The 14,170-nt window shown below is 37.7% G+C and overlaps 1 protein-coding gene across 1 annotated transcript in view; it reads right to left on the bottom strand.

Annotated features, from left to right (window-relative positions):
- SH2D4B (SH2 domain containing 4B) overlaps window positions 1-14,170 on the bottom strand; it is a 213,153-nt gene that overhangs the window by 166,574 nt on the left and 32,409 nt on the right. The window contains exon 2 of the mRNA XM_074231863.1: window positions 13,823-13,849. Coding sequence (XP_074087964.1) covers window positions 13,823-13,849 — 27 coding nt within the window. The remainder of the gene's footprint in view (window positions 1-13,822; window positions 13,850-14,170) is intronic.

Here is a 14,170-nt window from a genome sequence, read left to right as displayed (position 1 = left end):
CAGAATCATTCGGCTGCCATTTCATATATTGGAGACTGCTTTCTAGTCAATGAGTTCTAGAATAACTACAAAAAGTTTCATTAAATTGAGTGACAGAACCTCTAGGCAAGGCTGGAGGTAAACTTGCTCTTTAGACTGTTATTGAATCACAAATGTCACCAGTTCAGTTGATTAGGGGATGTTAGCATACTGGCTTCTTCCCAAGATAACATTCCTTAAAAATGAATTCAGTGGCAACTAGGTGGCTCAATGGATAGAATACCAGGTCAGAATTCAGAATGACTCATTTTTCTGAGTTAAAAACTGGCCTCAGACACTTAGTAGCTGTATGATCCTAGGCAAGTCACTTAACCCTGTTTGCCTGTTTCCTCATATGTAAAATAAACTGTAAAAGGAAGTGACAAAGTTCTCCAGTATCTTTGCCAAGAAAATCCCAAGTAAGATCACAATGAGTTGTATTCAATGAAATGACTGAACAGCAGTAAGAAAAAAAATGAAGACAAGAGGAGACTCCAAACGAAAATTACAGATGAGAGTCAAATTCAACTGCTTTTGATTTAGACCTGGCTTTAGAGCCCAAAGACTTGGGTCTGAATTCATTATAACATTTAAACTGTAATCTTGAAGAAGTCACTCCTATTCTGACCTCAGTTTCCTCAATCATAAAATGAGAAGGTTGGACTAGATGACCTCTAGGGTCTGGATCTCTGATCCTGTGTATCGGATAGTAAGAATAAGAATAATGTGCAAGCACTATCCTTGTGGCTCTAAATTTTTGACACAGACAAACATGATATACTCTCCTGGGTAAGATCTAAAAGTGTAGATCTCAAAGAAAACGTATAAATCCATACACCTAATCAAAAATCTCCATAGTCCTGGGGGCAGCTAGGTGACACAGTAGATAGAGTAGCAGCCCTAGAGTGAGGAGAACTTGAGTTCAAGTGACCTCAGACACTTAAAAATTACCTAGCTATATGACCTTAGGCAAGTCCACTTAACCCCATGGCTTTGAAAAAAATTCCCATAGTCCTGCAGTCCTGACTATGCTTCCTTTTTGAAACCAAGCTGTTTTAAGCTGCAAAAACTTGTCTAAGGTAGTGGGCAAAAATGGCAAGATTACCAGGAAAAGAATCTTAGAGGTTAGACTCATCTTCAGAAAACATAACTTGATGAAGATGTATCCCCAGACCCCCATGTTTTCTTTCTCCCAGCATGATGATATTTTGGCCTCAATTGAACCTTCTTGTAGGTTGGACATGACTCCCTATGAAACAGTTATGATGAAGCAAGAACATGACTCCCTGTCTTCACTTAAGAGATGTTTGTATTGGAAAATGGTGCAAGATTGTAGATTTGAATCCTATATGGATGCATTAGCTACTATTTTGGTTACAGACCATACTCTCCATGAGCAGCCAATTTCAAAATTTCATTACTGTTATTCACAAGGGGAAAAAGAACGGATGGCTCAATGTTAACCCATGCCTTACAGAAGAACATATCAAAGGGCTTCTCTGCTAACAAAATATCAATAATGTCATCTTCATATGCAAAGCACAACAGATAGAAGCATCATTGTACCCATTTCATAATGAGGAAAATGAGGTTGAGAGAAAGAAGGCAACTTCCGTTGAGTGTCATAGCTAGTAAGTGCCATAACCAAGAGTTGGGCATTCCAAAAATCAAGAATTATTCCCATTACAGTCTCCACAAAGAGAAACGTAAGTGAGTGGGCACCAGTATAGGCTTAGGAAGTAAAACTGCTGAAATTGAGTGGTACAAGATGATCCTAGTCAGAGAAGATTTTAGGAATACATTGCAAATAATAAAAAAATTTCTAGGAAATATGCCATGTGCCCTTGAGATGACCTCTTCCTTGATGGGAATGTTTTGTCTCCTACCTTTGCCTAAGGAAATTCTCCTAAACTTAAAGATCTAACTCAAATGATTCACCTAAAGTGTAAACCTCAGAAGAAAGATTTGACTACTCCATTTGTTCAAGAGGCCCAGACCAGCTTGAACCAGCAATTAGGCTTACCATAAGGGAAAAACTTCCTGAAAATGAGAGATATTTTTAAATAAGATGGGTTCCCTCAAGTGGGAATGAGTTCCTCATCACTAAAGGCATGCAAACAGAGGCAAGATAAGAACTCATCATAGATGTTATTAAGGTGATTCTTATTGATATTTTGGCTGAAGTAGATGACCTCTAAGGTTGTGTTCATTTCAGATTCTATTGAATAAAATTGATCTTATCCAAGGAATAAGCTCCCTCAGAGAAAGACAAATTACCATCTTTTTTGCCTTTGCTAATAAAATTTCTTAAGGAAATGGAGAACAAAAGGGAGATGGGGGTGGGAGAGAGAGAGAGAGAGAGAGAGAGAGAGAGAGAGAGAGAGAGAGAGAGAGAGAGTCATTGCATATAAAAGTCACATCACACCCAGACCTTGATGATTTAGAAATATCACCTCTGCTTAATAGCACAAGTAGGGATTAAAGGTGTAAAGTCTTTGGTCCCAGTTTTGGGTTCTATAGGTCTATTCACTCTGGGCTCAGGCAAAAGTAAACCAGCCAAACCGTCCCAAGAATGGCAAGTTTCTGCCAGACATCAGTGGGGAAGCAAGGGCAGCTGACTCCATCAAGTACAGCCTGGAATAAGGGCACTAGTGACACTGACCTTCCCTCCTTGACAGAAAAACTAAACCTGGATGGAGGAAGAAGGCTATTGTCTGAACAGAACCTTTTAGAGACTTCTGAGAAACCAGCTGCTCACATCCTCTCTTAGGGCTTGTTTCTTCATAAATAAATTTAGACTCTCTGTCTGCATCTCCCAAGAAATACCTAAGGGAATTTGGGCATTCACCTCTCATAGGAATTTGGGAACTGGACAGCCAGCCAGAGGGTTGGATGTGTTGACTCCTCTGGGTCCTTTCCACTAAAAAATTCTGGGTCCTAACAAGACCACATAACCTCTGTTCCTCAGAAGTAAGAATGAGATACAGTGACCACCTTCCTGACATACTTATCTATCTGAAGGTGCATTTCAGTCTCTTTTTCTGTCCTTTGTTTCTAATATCTGGTGAGAAAATAAACAACCACCTTCCCCATTCTCATTCATAATAATAACTCACATTTATCTAGGACTTTAAAGTTGTACAATACTTTGTATATATTATCTCATTAGAAATACAAAACAATACTATTTCAATTATTTCAATCATGCCTGACTGTATTTGAGGTTTAGTTAACAAAGATGCTGAAGTGATTTATCATTTCCTTCTCCAGCTCATTTAGCATGTGTGGAAACTGAAGCAAACAGGGTTAAGTGACTTGCTTAGGATGACCCAGCTAGTAAGTGTCTGAGGACAGATTTGAACTCAGGAATCTGTCTTCTTGATGTCAGACCACACACTATAACAATTATTCCATTTAACTGCCCTAACAGCCCTGAGGAGAAAGCAAAACAAGTATTATTATTATTATTATTATTATTATTATTATTATTATTATTATTATTCCCATTTTATAGATAAGAAAAACTGAAGGACAGAGGAAATGAATGATTTACCTATGAATGCACAGTTCCTAAGTGTCAGAGACAGAATTTGAACTCATGTTTCTGTTATTCTAAATCTTTCATTCCATCCACCATACATTGCAATAGGATCTGGTGCTACCAGCCTGGAAATGTATATACAACAGGTATTATTACTTCCATTTTAAAGGTGAGGAAAGGGGTTTGAAATGAAATGTCATACCATTGGCAAGTATCAGAGACAGGATATGAACTCCAATCTCCCTAACTCCAAATCCATATTCTTATCTACTATACTGTGTAACATGATGGATGCAGACTCAACCCTAGACTTAGCTTTAAGAAAGCTAGCTCTGATTCCATGTCACAAATAGTTAGTTGAGCTATAGGCGAGGCACTAACTAACCTCTCTGTGCTTCAGTTTCCTCATCTATAAAATGGGGGGAATATTCTTTCCCCTATCTCTCCCTGCCCCCCATCCCTCCTCCAGCAGGGTGGTTTCCCTTGGGAAAACATATGAAAAAATGCATCTTAAACACCATAGAAATGTGTTATCAAGAAACCTCAGCATCTCATATCCATTCTTCTTATTAGTATCTTAGCGCCACAAAGCAATTAGCAGAGGAGCCAAAAGAGGTCACATCTTGCAGTTCAGCAAAGAGTCCCACGCCCATCGTTTACTTGTGATCTCAGCAGGTTCAGAGCTGCCAGATCACAGCCTGTCAATTAAATGGTTCCTTAGAGAGAGCGGGCTTTTTTCCCAGAGTCCCCAAAGATGGAGTGCATCTTGTAAGCACACAGCTTGCCTATTTATCTCGCCACTTGTATCAAACCCCTTATTCCCCCAGGGGGGACCCTTTAGAAGTTACTTTCACACTAACTGCATTTCTTTTAAATCTGCTTCTCCCTCTGTACTGAAGACCCTTGATATTTAAAATTTCTTAATCTTTTTTTTTTAAAGAATGAATTCCAATAAAGCATCTTCCATTCAATTCAGAGGGGTCAAGCCTCCCTCTTCTAGTTTCAGAGATCATTTAGGAGTGACTTTGACTCCTAACTTCAATTTGTCACCCACTAATAGGCATAGTTGAAGGCAGGTCTTTGGACCCAAGAAGGTGATTCTTGTTCTCAAAGAACATTTGTAGGAAAATGAAATGAGTTGACCTTTTCTGGACTGTGCCTAGTCATCTTTGGGTATTTTCATCATGAGAATGGGGGTGGAGGGAAGAAGGGAAGGGATGGCAAAGAGAAGAGCTCGTTTGTGTAGCCCAATCTCATAGGGTTGGTGTAAGGATTAAATGAGAAAGGTTATATAAAGCACTTTGTAGACAATAAGGCACTATGTGAAAATGTCAGTTATTGTTGCTATTATTTTATGAAACCAGCAAAAGCCAGAAGGGTATTAGAATCTTCTCTGGAGTTAATGTTTCAAAGTTAGCTCTCTGGAAGAAATATCACTCTGACTAAGCATTGGTGCACCCACCAGGGACAGGGCTGGATGAGTTGTAAGGTTAAATTAGGAACAAAGATTCACGGCTGGAAAGCTCCTCATCAACTAATTCAATCTCTCACTTTTCAGATGAGATAACTTGGAGGAGAGGAGACAGGAGAACCTTTTTTCTTCCAAAGGTCATATGGATATTTATAACATCATTTGCGGGCAATACAATATCATCAACTTAAAAATTAACCTGCTATAATTGGTCAACCTAAAAAAAAGTTCTAGATTTACTGAATTTCAAGTCCTATTTGTGAATGTCATAGCAGTGCCTGACAAAATGATTTATTGGGCCTTATATGGCCTACTAGACATTCCCCATCCCTTACTTAGACCAAGAGAGCTTAAGTTGCTCCCCAAGATCACACAATTGATAAACTATAGAGTCAGGATTCGAACTCACATTCCAATCCAGGTCAGCACTAGCTATTTATTGCACCCAAATTATTTCTTGTTATTCCCTAAAAGGGGCAAGAAGAAGGGATACATTGGGAAATGTAGGTGATAAATAAAAGTTATCAAAATTTTAATTTGTTTGGTTTAGCTTGGTTTGGTTTTTGCAAGGCAATAGGGTTAAATGATTTGCCCAAGATCATATAGCTAGTAGGAATTTATTTTTCATTAAAGAAAATAGATTGTAGAAATTGAGATTACTTGATTGAAAAGGAGATGGCTTAGGTTTACCTTGTAATATCTGTATCACTATTTCTAAATATCAGTGATATCATTTATTTGACCACTTCCACATTACACTATTCCACATTACACTGTTTTTATGATCCACTGTGGTCCAGAGTTTCAAACAACTAGTGGCCTTCCCTCTTATTATGAGCCTCCCGACCATGTCTTTGAACAACAGACTTATGACCTATTGTTGACCAATACTTAAAAATCTTTTTCCTTGGTAGGATAAGACAGTGCAGACCTTATGAGGTATTAGAGGAAGACTTAAGTGAGGAAATTTTCATTGAGAATGTCCAGCATCAAGGAGAATCTTGGAACTTCACTCAGCCTTATTGTTTCTCCCAGAACTAATGACAAAGGAGATTTAAATCGACAAAAAATGGTTTTTACAGTTTTTAATAAGATGTTCTTTTCTCAGTTCCCTCCTATGTCATTAGCCTTTGACTTCCTGGGACTTGAACTTTACCCTTCAAAATTCAAGGAGATCTCTACCAAACTTTCTTTAGTATTACCTCTTTCAATGACAAATGTAGTTCCATATCCAATGTACTCATAAGAAAATGCCACTGTTGTGATGATTAACATCATACATTAGGAATCCAGTAACAGTTATTTCAACTAACTGGTAATTGGTAAACTCCTTGATGGCAGATGTTACCATAGACCACAGAGTGCCCAGCCTGGAGTCAGGGAGATGTGAGTTCAAATCCAGCTTCAGACTGACTAGCTATGTATCCCTGGCCAAGTCACTTAATCCCTGTTTGCCTCTGTCTCCTCATCTGTAAATCAAAGATAATAGCAACATTTACTCCCAAAGTTATTGTAAGGGTCAAATGAGATGATGTGTATCTGGCATGTAGAACACACTTAAAAATACTTATTCCCTTTCTTTTTCTTACCTCTTTATCTAGCATCTGGCACAGGGCTTGGAACATTTTTGTTTTATAATTTTTTTAATTGACTGCAAAAGAGCTAAAAATTTGCTCTTCAAAAAGATCTGACCAGACAGTCATAAATCCAAAGCCTGATTTATGCTTCTCCATCCATGCAATCAGCAAGGTACCTCTGTTTTCAAACTCTCCAACAGTCACTCATTGAGACCCCAAGTGGAAATGTAAAAGGCCCTACCTGTTTCTTTGTCACCAACAACCACAATCCAATCACACATAATGTTTTGTCATACTCCAAGCTGCCTAAAGAGACATTTACGAATTCCTTAGGTTAGGTTCACTGCTACATGTGAACCACAGAGTAAACAAACTTCACTAAAATTTGCCCCAAAATACTGGTGAAAAGATTCTGCCAAACCATTCTTGAGTGGTTGTCATATACACAAGATTACAGTTCTGAGGCTTCCAAAATAGACTCTACAGGTTCCCATTGTCCTGATATGGCCTTTGGCATGTCACAGATTGAAAAAAAATGAAGCCGCATATAACATTTACTGGACTCTCCAATACCATCACAGAAGGTATAGGCATAAGCTACCAGATGTTTAAAAAAAAATTTTCTGTCTTGGATAGAGAGTAAAAATTACCTGCTAGAAGTTTTCAACAGTAATCATTTTCACAAAATCAAAAAGATTTTACTTTAGGTTTCAAAGAATGAAGTATGTGCAAACACACATACACACATACATACACACTTATATAATCACAGAAACACATTTTTCCCTTTCTGCCTTTGAGAAACCAAATTTGCTTTTAATAGGAACAACAGCTTCTATCCAGTCATTTGCATTGTGGAGATTAATTAAGAGTGATTTAAAATAACTGGGGCATTCATGGCTAGTAGATTGCCAATATCAGCACCCTTCCTGTGGGCTCATTCATCATTGTTTTAACAATTATGACATTCCAGACAATTTCCATTTGCTATCCATCTCCAGTTTGATGGCAGCCCACTGGGACTCATGGTGCCATATCAAGTCTACTCTCACAGGACTGAGAGCCAACACTGCAGGTGACTTCAAGAAGGAAGCAAAGCCCAGTGGATACAGGGGCATCAAATGAGATCAACTAAAAAAGATGGAGGAGCAGTGAAATGCACAGTCCTGCTTCCCAATGTTTAATGTTGACTCCAATCATTTAGACAGTTGTCAAATATTTGTTGAACTCAAAACTTTAATAGGGCTGATGGCTTAAGGAAAATTATATCTTGAGAACAGGGATAGAGCATCTGCTGGATGCAAAAGTCCTATTTTAAAAATAAAAATTGCCATGTTTTCCTAAAATCATAGGTGTTACATTCAACTTAGATCAATGTATAGCATGGAAACAACATAAAGACTAACAGACTGCCTTCTGTGGGGGAGGGAAGTGATATTAGGGGAAAAATTGTAAAATTCAAAAATAAATTTTAAAAAAAGATCATAGGTGTTAGAACTGAAATAAAAACATGAATGAATGAAAAAAGCATGTATTAAATTTTTAGATTACAAAAAAGGGAATTTCATTCTAATAAGGAAGGCAGCATCAAGTAAGAGTTGGAAAATGAGTTTAGTGAAGGGAACCTCAAGCCCAGCATAGCACAGAGATCTATATAAACCTTCATGCTAAGCTTCTGGATTAGGTAAGATGAAAATTCACAATGAAAAATCTTAGGCTAATCAGGGGTAGAAGTCAAATTCTTAAGAAGTGGAGGACTCAAGTTTGCAGATAGCATGGTAGGAGATGAACAGAAGAACTTCAGAGGTCATCTTTAGTCACGTATAAAAACTCTATGACATGTCCAATAAGGGACTTTGAGTGTCGAAGTTCTCTAAGACACTAGTGAGTCTACCCCTCCCCAATGTGAACCACTTCCACATGTGGATAGCTCTGGATTTTTTTTTAAATCAAGCCCATTTGCCTTTTTGCTACACAATGCCTCTGATTCTGCTCCCTGGGGACAAGAACAACCTTATTTGCTTTTCTATGTGACATGCAGGCCTGTCAGTAAGGAGGATCATTGAATAGATAGAGGGATGGATGGATGGATAGATGGATGAAAAAATGTTTCTTAACTGCTTGCTATGTATCTAGAGATGGAAGGGACCTCAGAGGCAATATAATTAAGAACATAGAGATTAAGTGACTTGCCAAAATTAAAAGGTAGTTCCAGAGGTAGAATTTCAATCCAAGTCTTCCCACTCCAGCACCAGCACTCTTTATAGCTTGCTTGTTCTGCTCTCCCTAAATTTTCTCTTTTCCAGACTATACAACTTTAGTTCTTCCAACCATTCTTTATGTATGTGCCTGGGCAATAGATAGGAATATCTGTTTGTGGGTCGTGTGCTAAGGGTCTGAAATTGAAACACACTGTCAACATCGCATATTTTTTTCCAGTTAATCTGTGAATTCTCTAAAATGGGGCATTCAGGGGCAGCTAGGTGGTGCAGTTGATAAAGCACCAGCCCTGGAGTCAGGAGTGCCTGAGTTCAAATCCAGCCTCAGACACTTAATAATTACCTAGCTGTGTGGCCTTGGGCAAGTCACTTAACCCCATGTGCCTTGCAAAAACCTTAAAAAAATTAAAACTAAATTAAATTAAAATGTGGCATTCATAATTAAACCATCACAAGCATTTATTAGGCCCTCACTGTTTTCCAAGTACTCTATGGCCAGAAGGAAGTACAATAATCTAAATTGTATCCTTGGCAGGGGGTGGGGTTCATACACTGAGCTTCTTGTCTTTCCTTTTAGTCTTAGGTGACTAATTATATCTTCTCTAATTTGGTAGGACTTCTTCAATTATCATCCTCCCTAAAGAAAAAAATCATTTTATTATTTGATCCTCTGATTTCTTTGCTAGGAAAACACCCTCTACCATTACAGAGTAGTAACTGTACCTCAAGAATCTTAGAAAATCGACTAAGCCTGAATTATTGAAAAAATAAATGACTTGTCCAACTCTAGTTTGTGTCAAAAGTGAAATATGAACCTATCTTTTCCTGACTCCAAGACCAACTCTCTATCCACTGTACCATATTGTCTCTGATATGAAATTATAAGAAAGATGTCATAATTCTGGCAAAAGTTTAATGGTCTTCTAAGTTAAACAAGTCTGTCAAAGATGTTAAAATTTGTGAAAAATTAAAAATAATATTCTCAGTCTTTTCCCCTTTAAGATTCTTTCTTTATATTTTAGTTTTAAATTGTGATATTGCTTTTTTCCCATAAATGGCCCTGAGATTACATTTCAAGATTAGCTGATATTCACTTGGTACAAAGTACTATGTAAAATCATAGAAGTCAAAAGTTTCAAATCTCAGAATTCCCATCAATGCCACCTGTGAAATTTCCCAATTTATCAAGGATTTGTATATCCAAAATGCCATTAAGAATTTGAAAGAAGCAAAATGTTCCTTTCTGTTATTATGGTTGTGAAGTAACTGATCATAGAGAGCCTGGGCAGTAAATATGGATATTTGTTTGTGGGTTGTATGTTGAGGGATCGTTAGGCATACTCAAATATGACATTTTGAAGGATCAAGGGTTTGAATGTGGATGCTCTACACATTTAGTATTTAGCATGATTCCCAAAGTACCTAGGTATACATGGCCTCATCAACCATTTTTGTGTCCAATAGTATTGAGATCCTTATTGTAAAAAAAAAAGACTACTCCTAAACCAATAAGAGGAGTTAGACCAAGATTGAAGTAATAAAACCTCATGGGAGGATGTAGATAACATGAAAATAAAAATAGAATTAAAATGTCATTAAAGTTATAGCATGTTTTAAAACCTGAAATCTAATCAAATGCTTCAGGGAACCCATCAGGTAGTAAGCAACCTGCATAGCTGTTTCTGATGATTTTCTATGTTTGCCACATCCTTCTCTCTTATCCCTGTCCAGATAAATCCTATCCATCTCTAAAGACCAAAGTTAAGTCTCTGTCTTGGGCTTCAAAACTTGCCATCTGAATGGATGCTAAGCTCAAGGGGAAGCTAAGTTGTATAGTGAATAGAGTATCACCAGAGTCAGGAGTTTCTAAGTTCAAATTTGGCCTCAGATACTTGACACTGAGCAGCTGTGTGACTTTGGGCAAGTTATTTAACCCTGATTGCCTCGAATCCAGGGCCATCTCCAGTTCTCCTGATTCTATCTGGCCAATGGACCCAAATGGCTCCGGAGGAGAAAGTGAAGTTAGTGATTTAGCACAATACTCACTCCGTCTCACTCAAATCCAATTCACTTGCTTATCATAATATCATCTCCCTGGTGTCCTGGTCCTCTTCCAGAACAAAGGACAAAAATCTTTATCAAGCTCAAGGTGAGTCAATAATATAATCCACGAGTCAAAAAAGCTAAGGTGATCATCAGCAACATTGAGTCGTTTCCAAAACTGGGAAGGTGATAAAGGATCATAGAACAAGAAGAGATCTTCAGCCCTCTCATTCTAAAGATAATGAAATTCAAGTTTAGAAGAAAGTGAGTAATAATGTGTCCAGGGTCACACAGTCATCAACTATCTAAGGAAGATTCTTCCTGACTCAAAGCCTAGTGTTTGGGGGCAGCTAGGTGGCACAGTGGATAAAGTACTGGCTCTGGAGTCAGGAAGACTTGAGTTCAAATCTAGCCTCAGACACTTAGTAATTGCCTAGCTGTGTGACCTTGAACAAGTCATTTATCCCCATTGCTTTAAATAAATAAGTTTAAAAAAAAAAAACCTAGTGCTTATATTTATAGGTTCTGTAAGTCCTTCCCTGGTCTGATCATACATCTTAAGTATCATTCTCATTTGTTGGTATCACATTTTAAGGAGGGTCCAGAAGCTGAAGTGTAAATATAGTGCTGAAAGGTCTCAAGTTCATTTCATGAGGATCAATTCAAAGAAATTGGAATATTTAGCCTAGAGAAGAGTCTTCAGAGGAAACGACAGCTGTCTGCTAGTATTTAAAGAACTAGAAATGGAAGAGATTAGACTTAATGAACTTGACAACAGAGGACAAACAAGGAGTAAAGGGTAGAAGTCATAAAGAGGTGAATAAGGGCTGGAAGCAGGCAAAGAAGCTTGGGGAGGAAGAGTTTTCTGCTTCTAGATTACTCTTTAGACAAAAACTGGATGACTGCTTATCTAGTATGATTTTGAGAGGATTCTTGGAATTCTTTCCAAATCTGAGATTCTATGATTCCTTTCCTTCCTTTTTTCTAATTATTTTATTAGAAAAGAAATAAATACCTTTAATAGAACCATATATATATATATATATATATATATATATATATATATATACATATATATCAAGCACAATATACCAATATTTTACAAATATTATCTCATTTTTATCTTCACAAGAAGTGGGAAGAATGTTCTATCTTTATCCTCATTTTGCAATTAGGAAAATAGAGACAAATACAGATTGTGTAACTTTCCCAGGGTCTGGCCTCCAACCATAGCATTCTGTCCACTAAGTCTCTTAGGTGCCCAGAAGACAATGGGCTACCTCTTATTCTTCCTAGTTTTTCTCTAAACTGCTAACACAGTCACCTATATCTATTAGATACTCAAGGGAGAAATGCATGTTTCTGGTTTGGCTATCACCAAAACAAATGAGGCAATTAGTTTACACAGTCCCTGAAGTCCTTCACAATTCTGAATTCTGTGATCCATATATAACTGATACTTTCCAATAAAAATCTAGAAAAATACCTCAACCATGGCTGTCCCCACAGCCATGTGTTAGAGATCGAAGGCTAACAGTTAGGTCATTAGCTTCTGGGTGATCTCTGTGCTATAAATGATGACCAAAATCAATGCAAGAATATTGAATTCACCTTGGCAAATCCCAACCTGCCTTTGGCTGTAGCCCTGCTCTCTTTCCACATCAAATTTTCATAAGCTTGAAGACAATGTTTCCACTTTATATTGTTTGCCAGTAGGCTGAGAGCCAGACTAATCCTCCTGACAGGAGAGCTGCCTCACCTGTTCAAGACAAATTAGCAAATATTTGAGTTCCTGTTGTATGCAGAGGACCATTCTAATACTGGAGTTGCAAATAGGGAAATGATGCAGCCTCTACCCTCAAGGGCTTTACTAGAAAGGAAACACAGTAATGCTATCAAAGGAAAGGAACAAAAGGATTCTAGGAAAATTCAAGGTAGTCATTTTCAACTAGTGGAATGGGGAAAGCATCATAGAAGAAGTTCTTGTTTTGGACCTTGAAGGAAGAGAAGTATGTCAACAGGTAAAGATTAAGAGGAAGTATGTGTTAAAAATATAGAAGGATATCCTAAAAGAGAATTCAAAGGCTGTTCCACTGTTCAGTAAACAGCTAGTAATCCATTTTAGCTGGAATGTAGAGTATCTTCCTGATGTGAAATAAGGATAAATAGACTAACTGTTAGGAAGGCTTTAAAATCAGGGTAAAATTTTTGCATTTCATCCTCTCCAGGAAGTAGGGAAAAGGTATCTTCTAGCTTCTACCCTCCCCACCTTCCCCTGACCTGCCCAGAATCTGGAAATCATATGATAATACCTGATCATTCAGATTATTTTAATAGCTGTGTGACAAATGAGAATGAGAAGAGAAAAGTACAAGGAGACCAGATAGAGACCAACAATCCAGACAAGAGGTGATGAGCTCCTGAACTGGAATGCTTGGCAGCATGAATGGGGAGAAAAACCAATACAAGAAATATTGTGAAAATTGAATAGATAGTTTTTACTAAATATGGGAGAGCATAGGGAGAATTAAGTTATAGGAGGGGAGGAAAAGGTAAAAGGTGACTTGGGGTGTTGAACCTGGTAGAGCATCCTAGAGAGCTGTTTCCTTCAAAAGTCTCATTTTACAAATGAGAAAACTAATAACCAGGATTTTAGATAATTTGCCCAGGTTTGCACAAGTAGAACTGATGCAGAGAAAAGATGAAGAGAATTGTGAATGCAGAAATTGGGTGGAGATGTAAATTGACTAGAAGTAAAGAATTATGATTGTGACAGAAACAATTTGTCATCTTAAAGGCTGCTTGGATGGAGACCCCCATTCTTGATGTACCATTGATTGTTTAATGTAACTTTTGGCTTCACCCTCTACCTAATTCCTGGTCCAGTAGCCAGCAGCTACAGAACCTATGCAAGGACCATTTTACTAAAGGAACTAAAAAAGAATTAACTCACGTGACCTATTTGAGCCTCCTGGGCGTTCTCTTCTTCAGTTCAATGTGGAAGATGAACTAGTGAGACATTTAGAAATCTCATGAAATTTCTCTCTACAAAAGTTTTAAAACAACATATGAGATAGGGTCATAAGTTCTTGAAGGCTCTACAGGTACATATGAATGTAAGTTTATATAGGCAAACTCTGGAGAGTTCTTGGAAGTTTGAAAAATTTTGTCGACGCTGATAAAAGACCCTTTAATTGCTGTCAGAGAAGCAAACTAGCTGTGTGGTTCAGGTCCCACCTCTGGTATTGAATACCTATGACACTTGGGCTCTTACCCTCCAGGGGCTTCATTTAAAATGGGT

The sequence above is a fragment of the Macrotis lagotis genome, chromosome 4, assembly GCF_037893015.1.
Source record: "Macrotis lagotis isolate mMagLag1 chromosome 4, bilby.v1.9.chrom.fasta, whole genome shotgun sequence".
NCBI classification, from domain to species: Eukaryota; Metazoa; Chordata; class Mammalia; order Peramelemorphia; family Peramelidae; genus Macrotis; species Macrotis lagotis.
The sequence above is the reverse complement of the archived record's forward strand: the minus strand, read 5'-3'. Positions and strand labels throughout refer to the sequence as shown.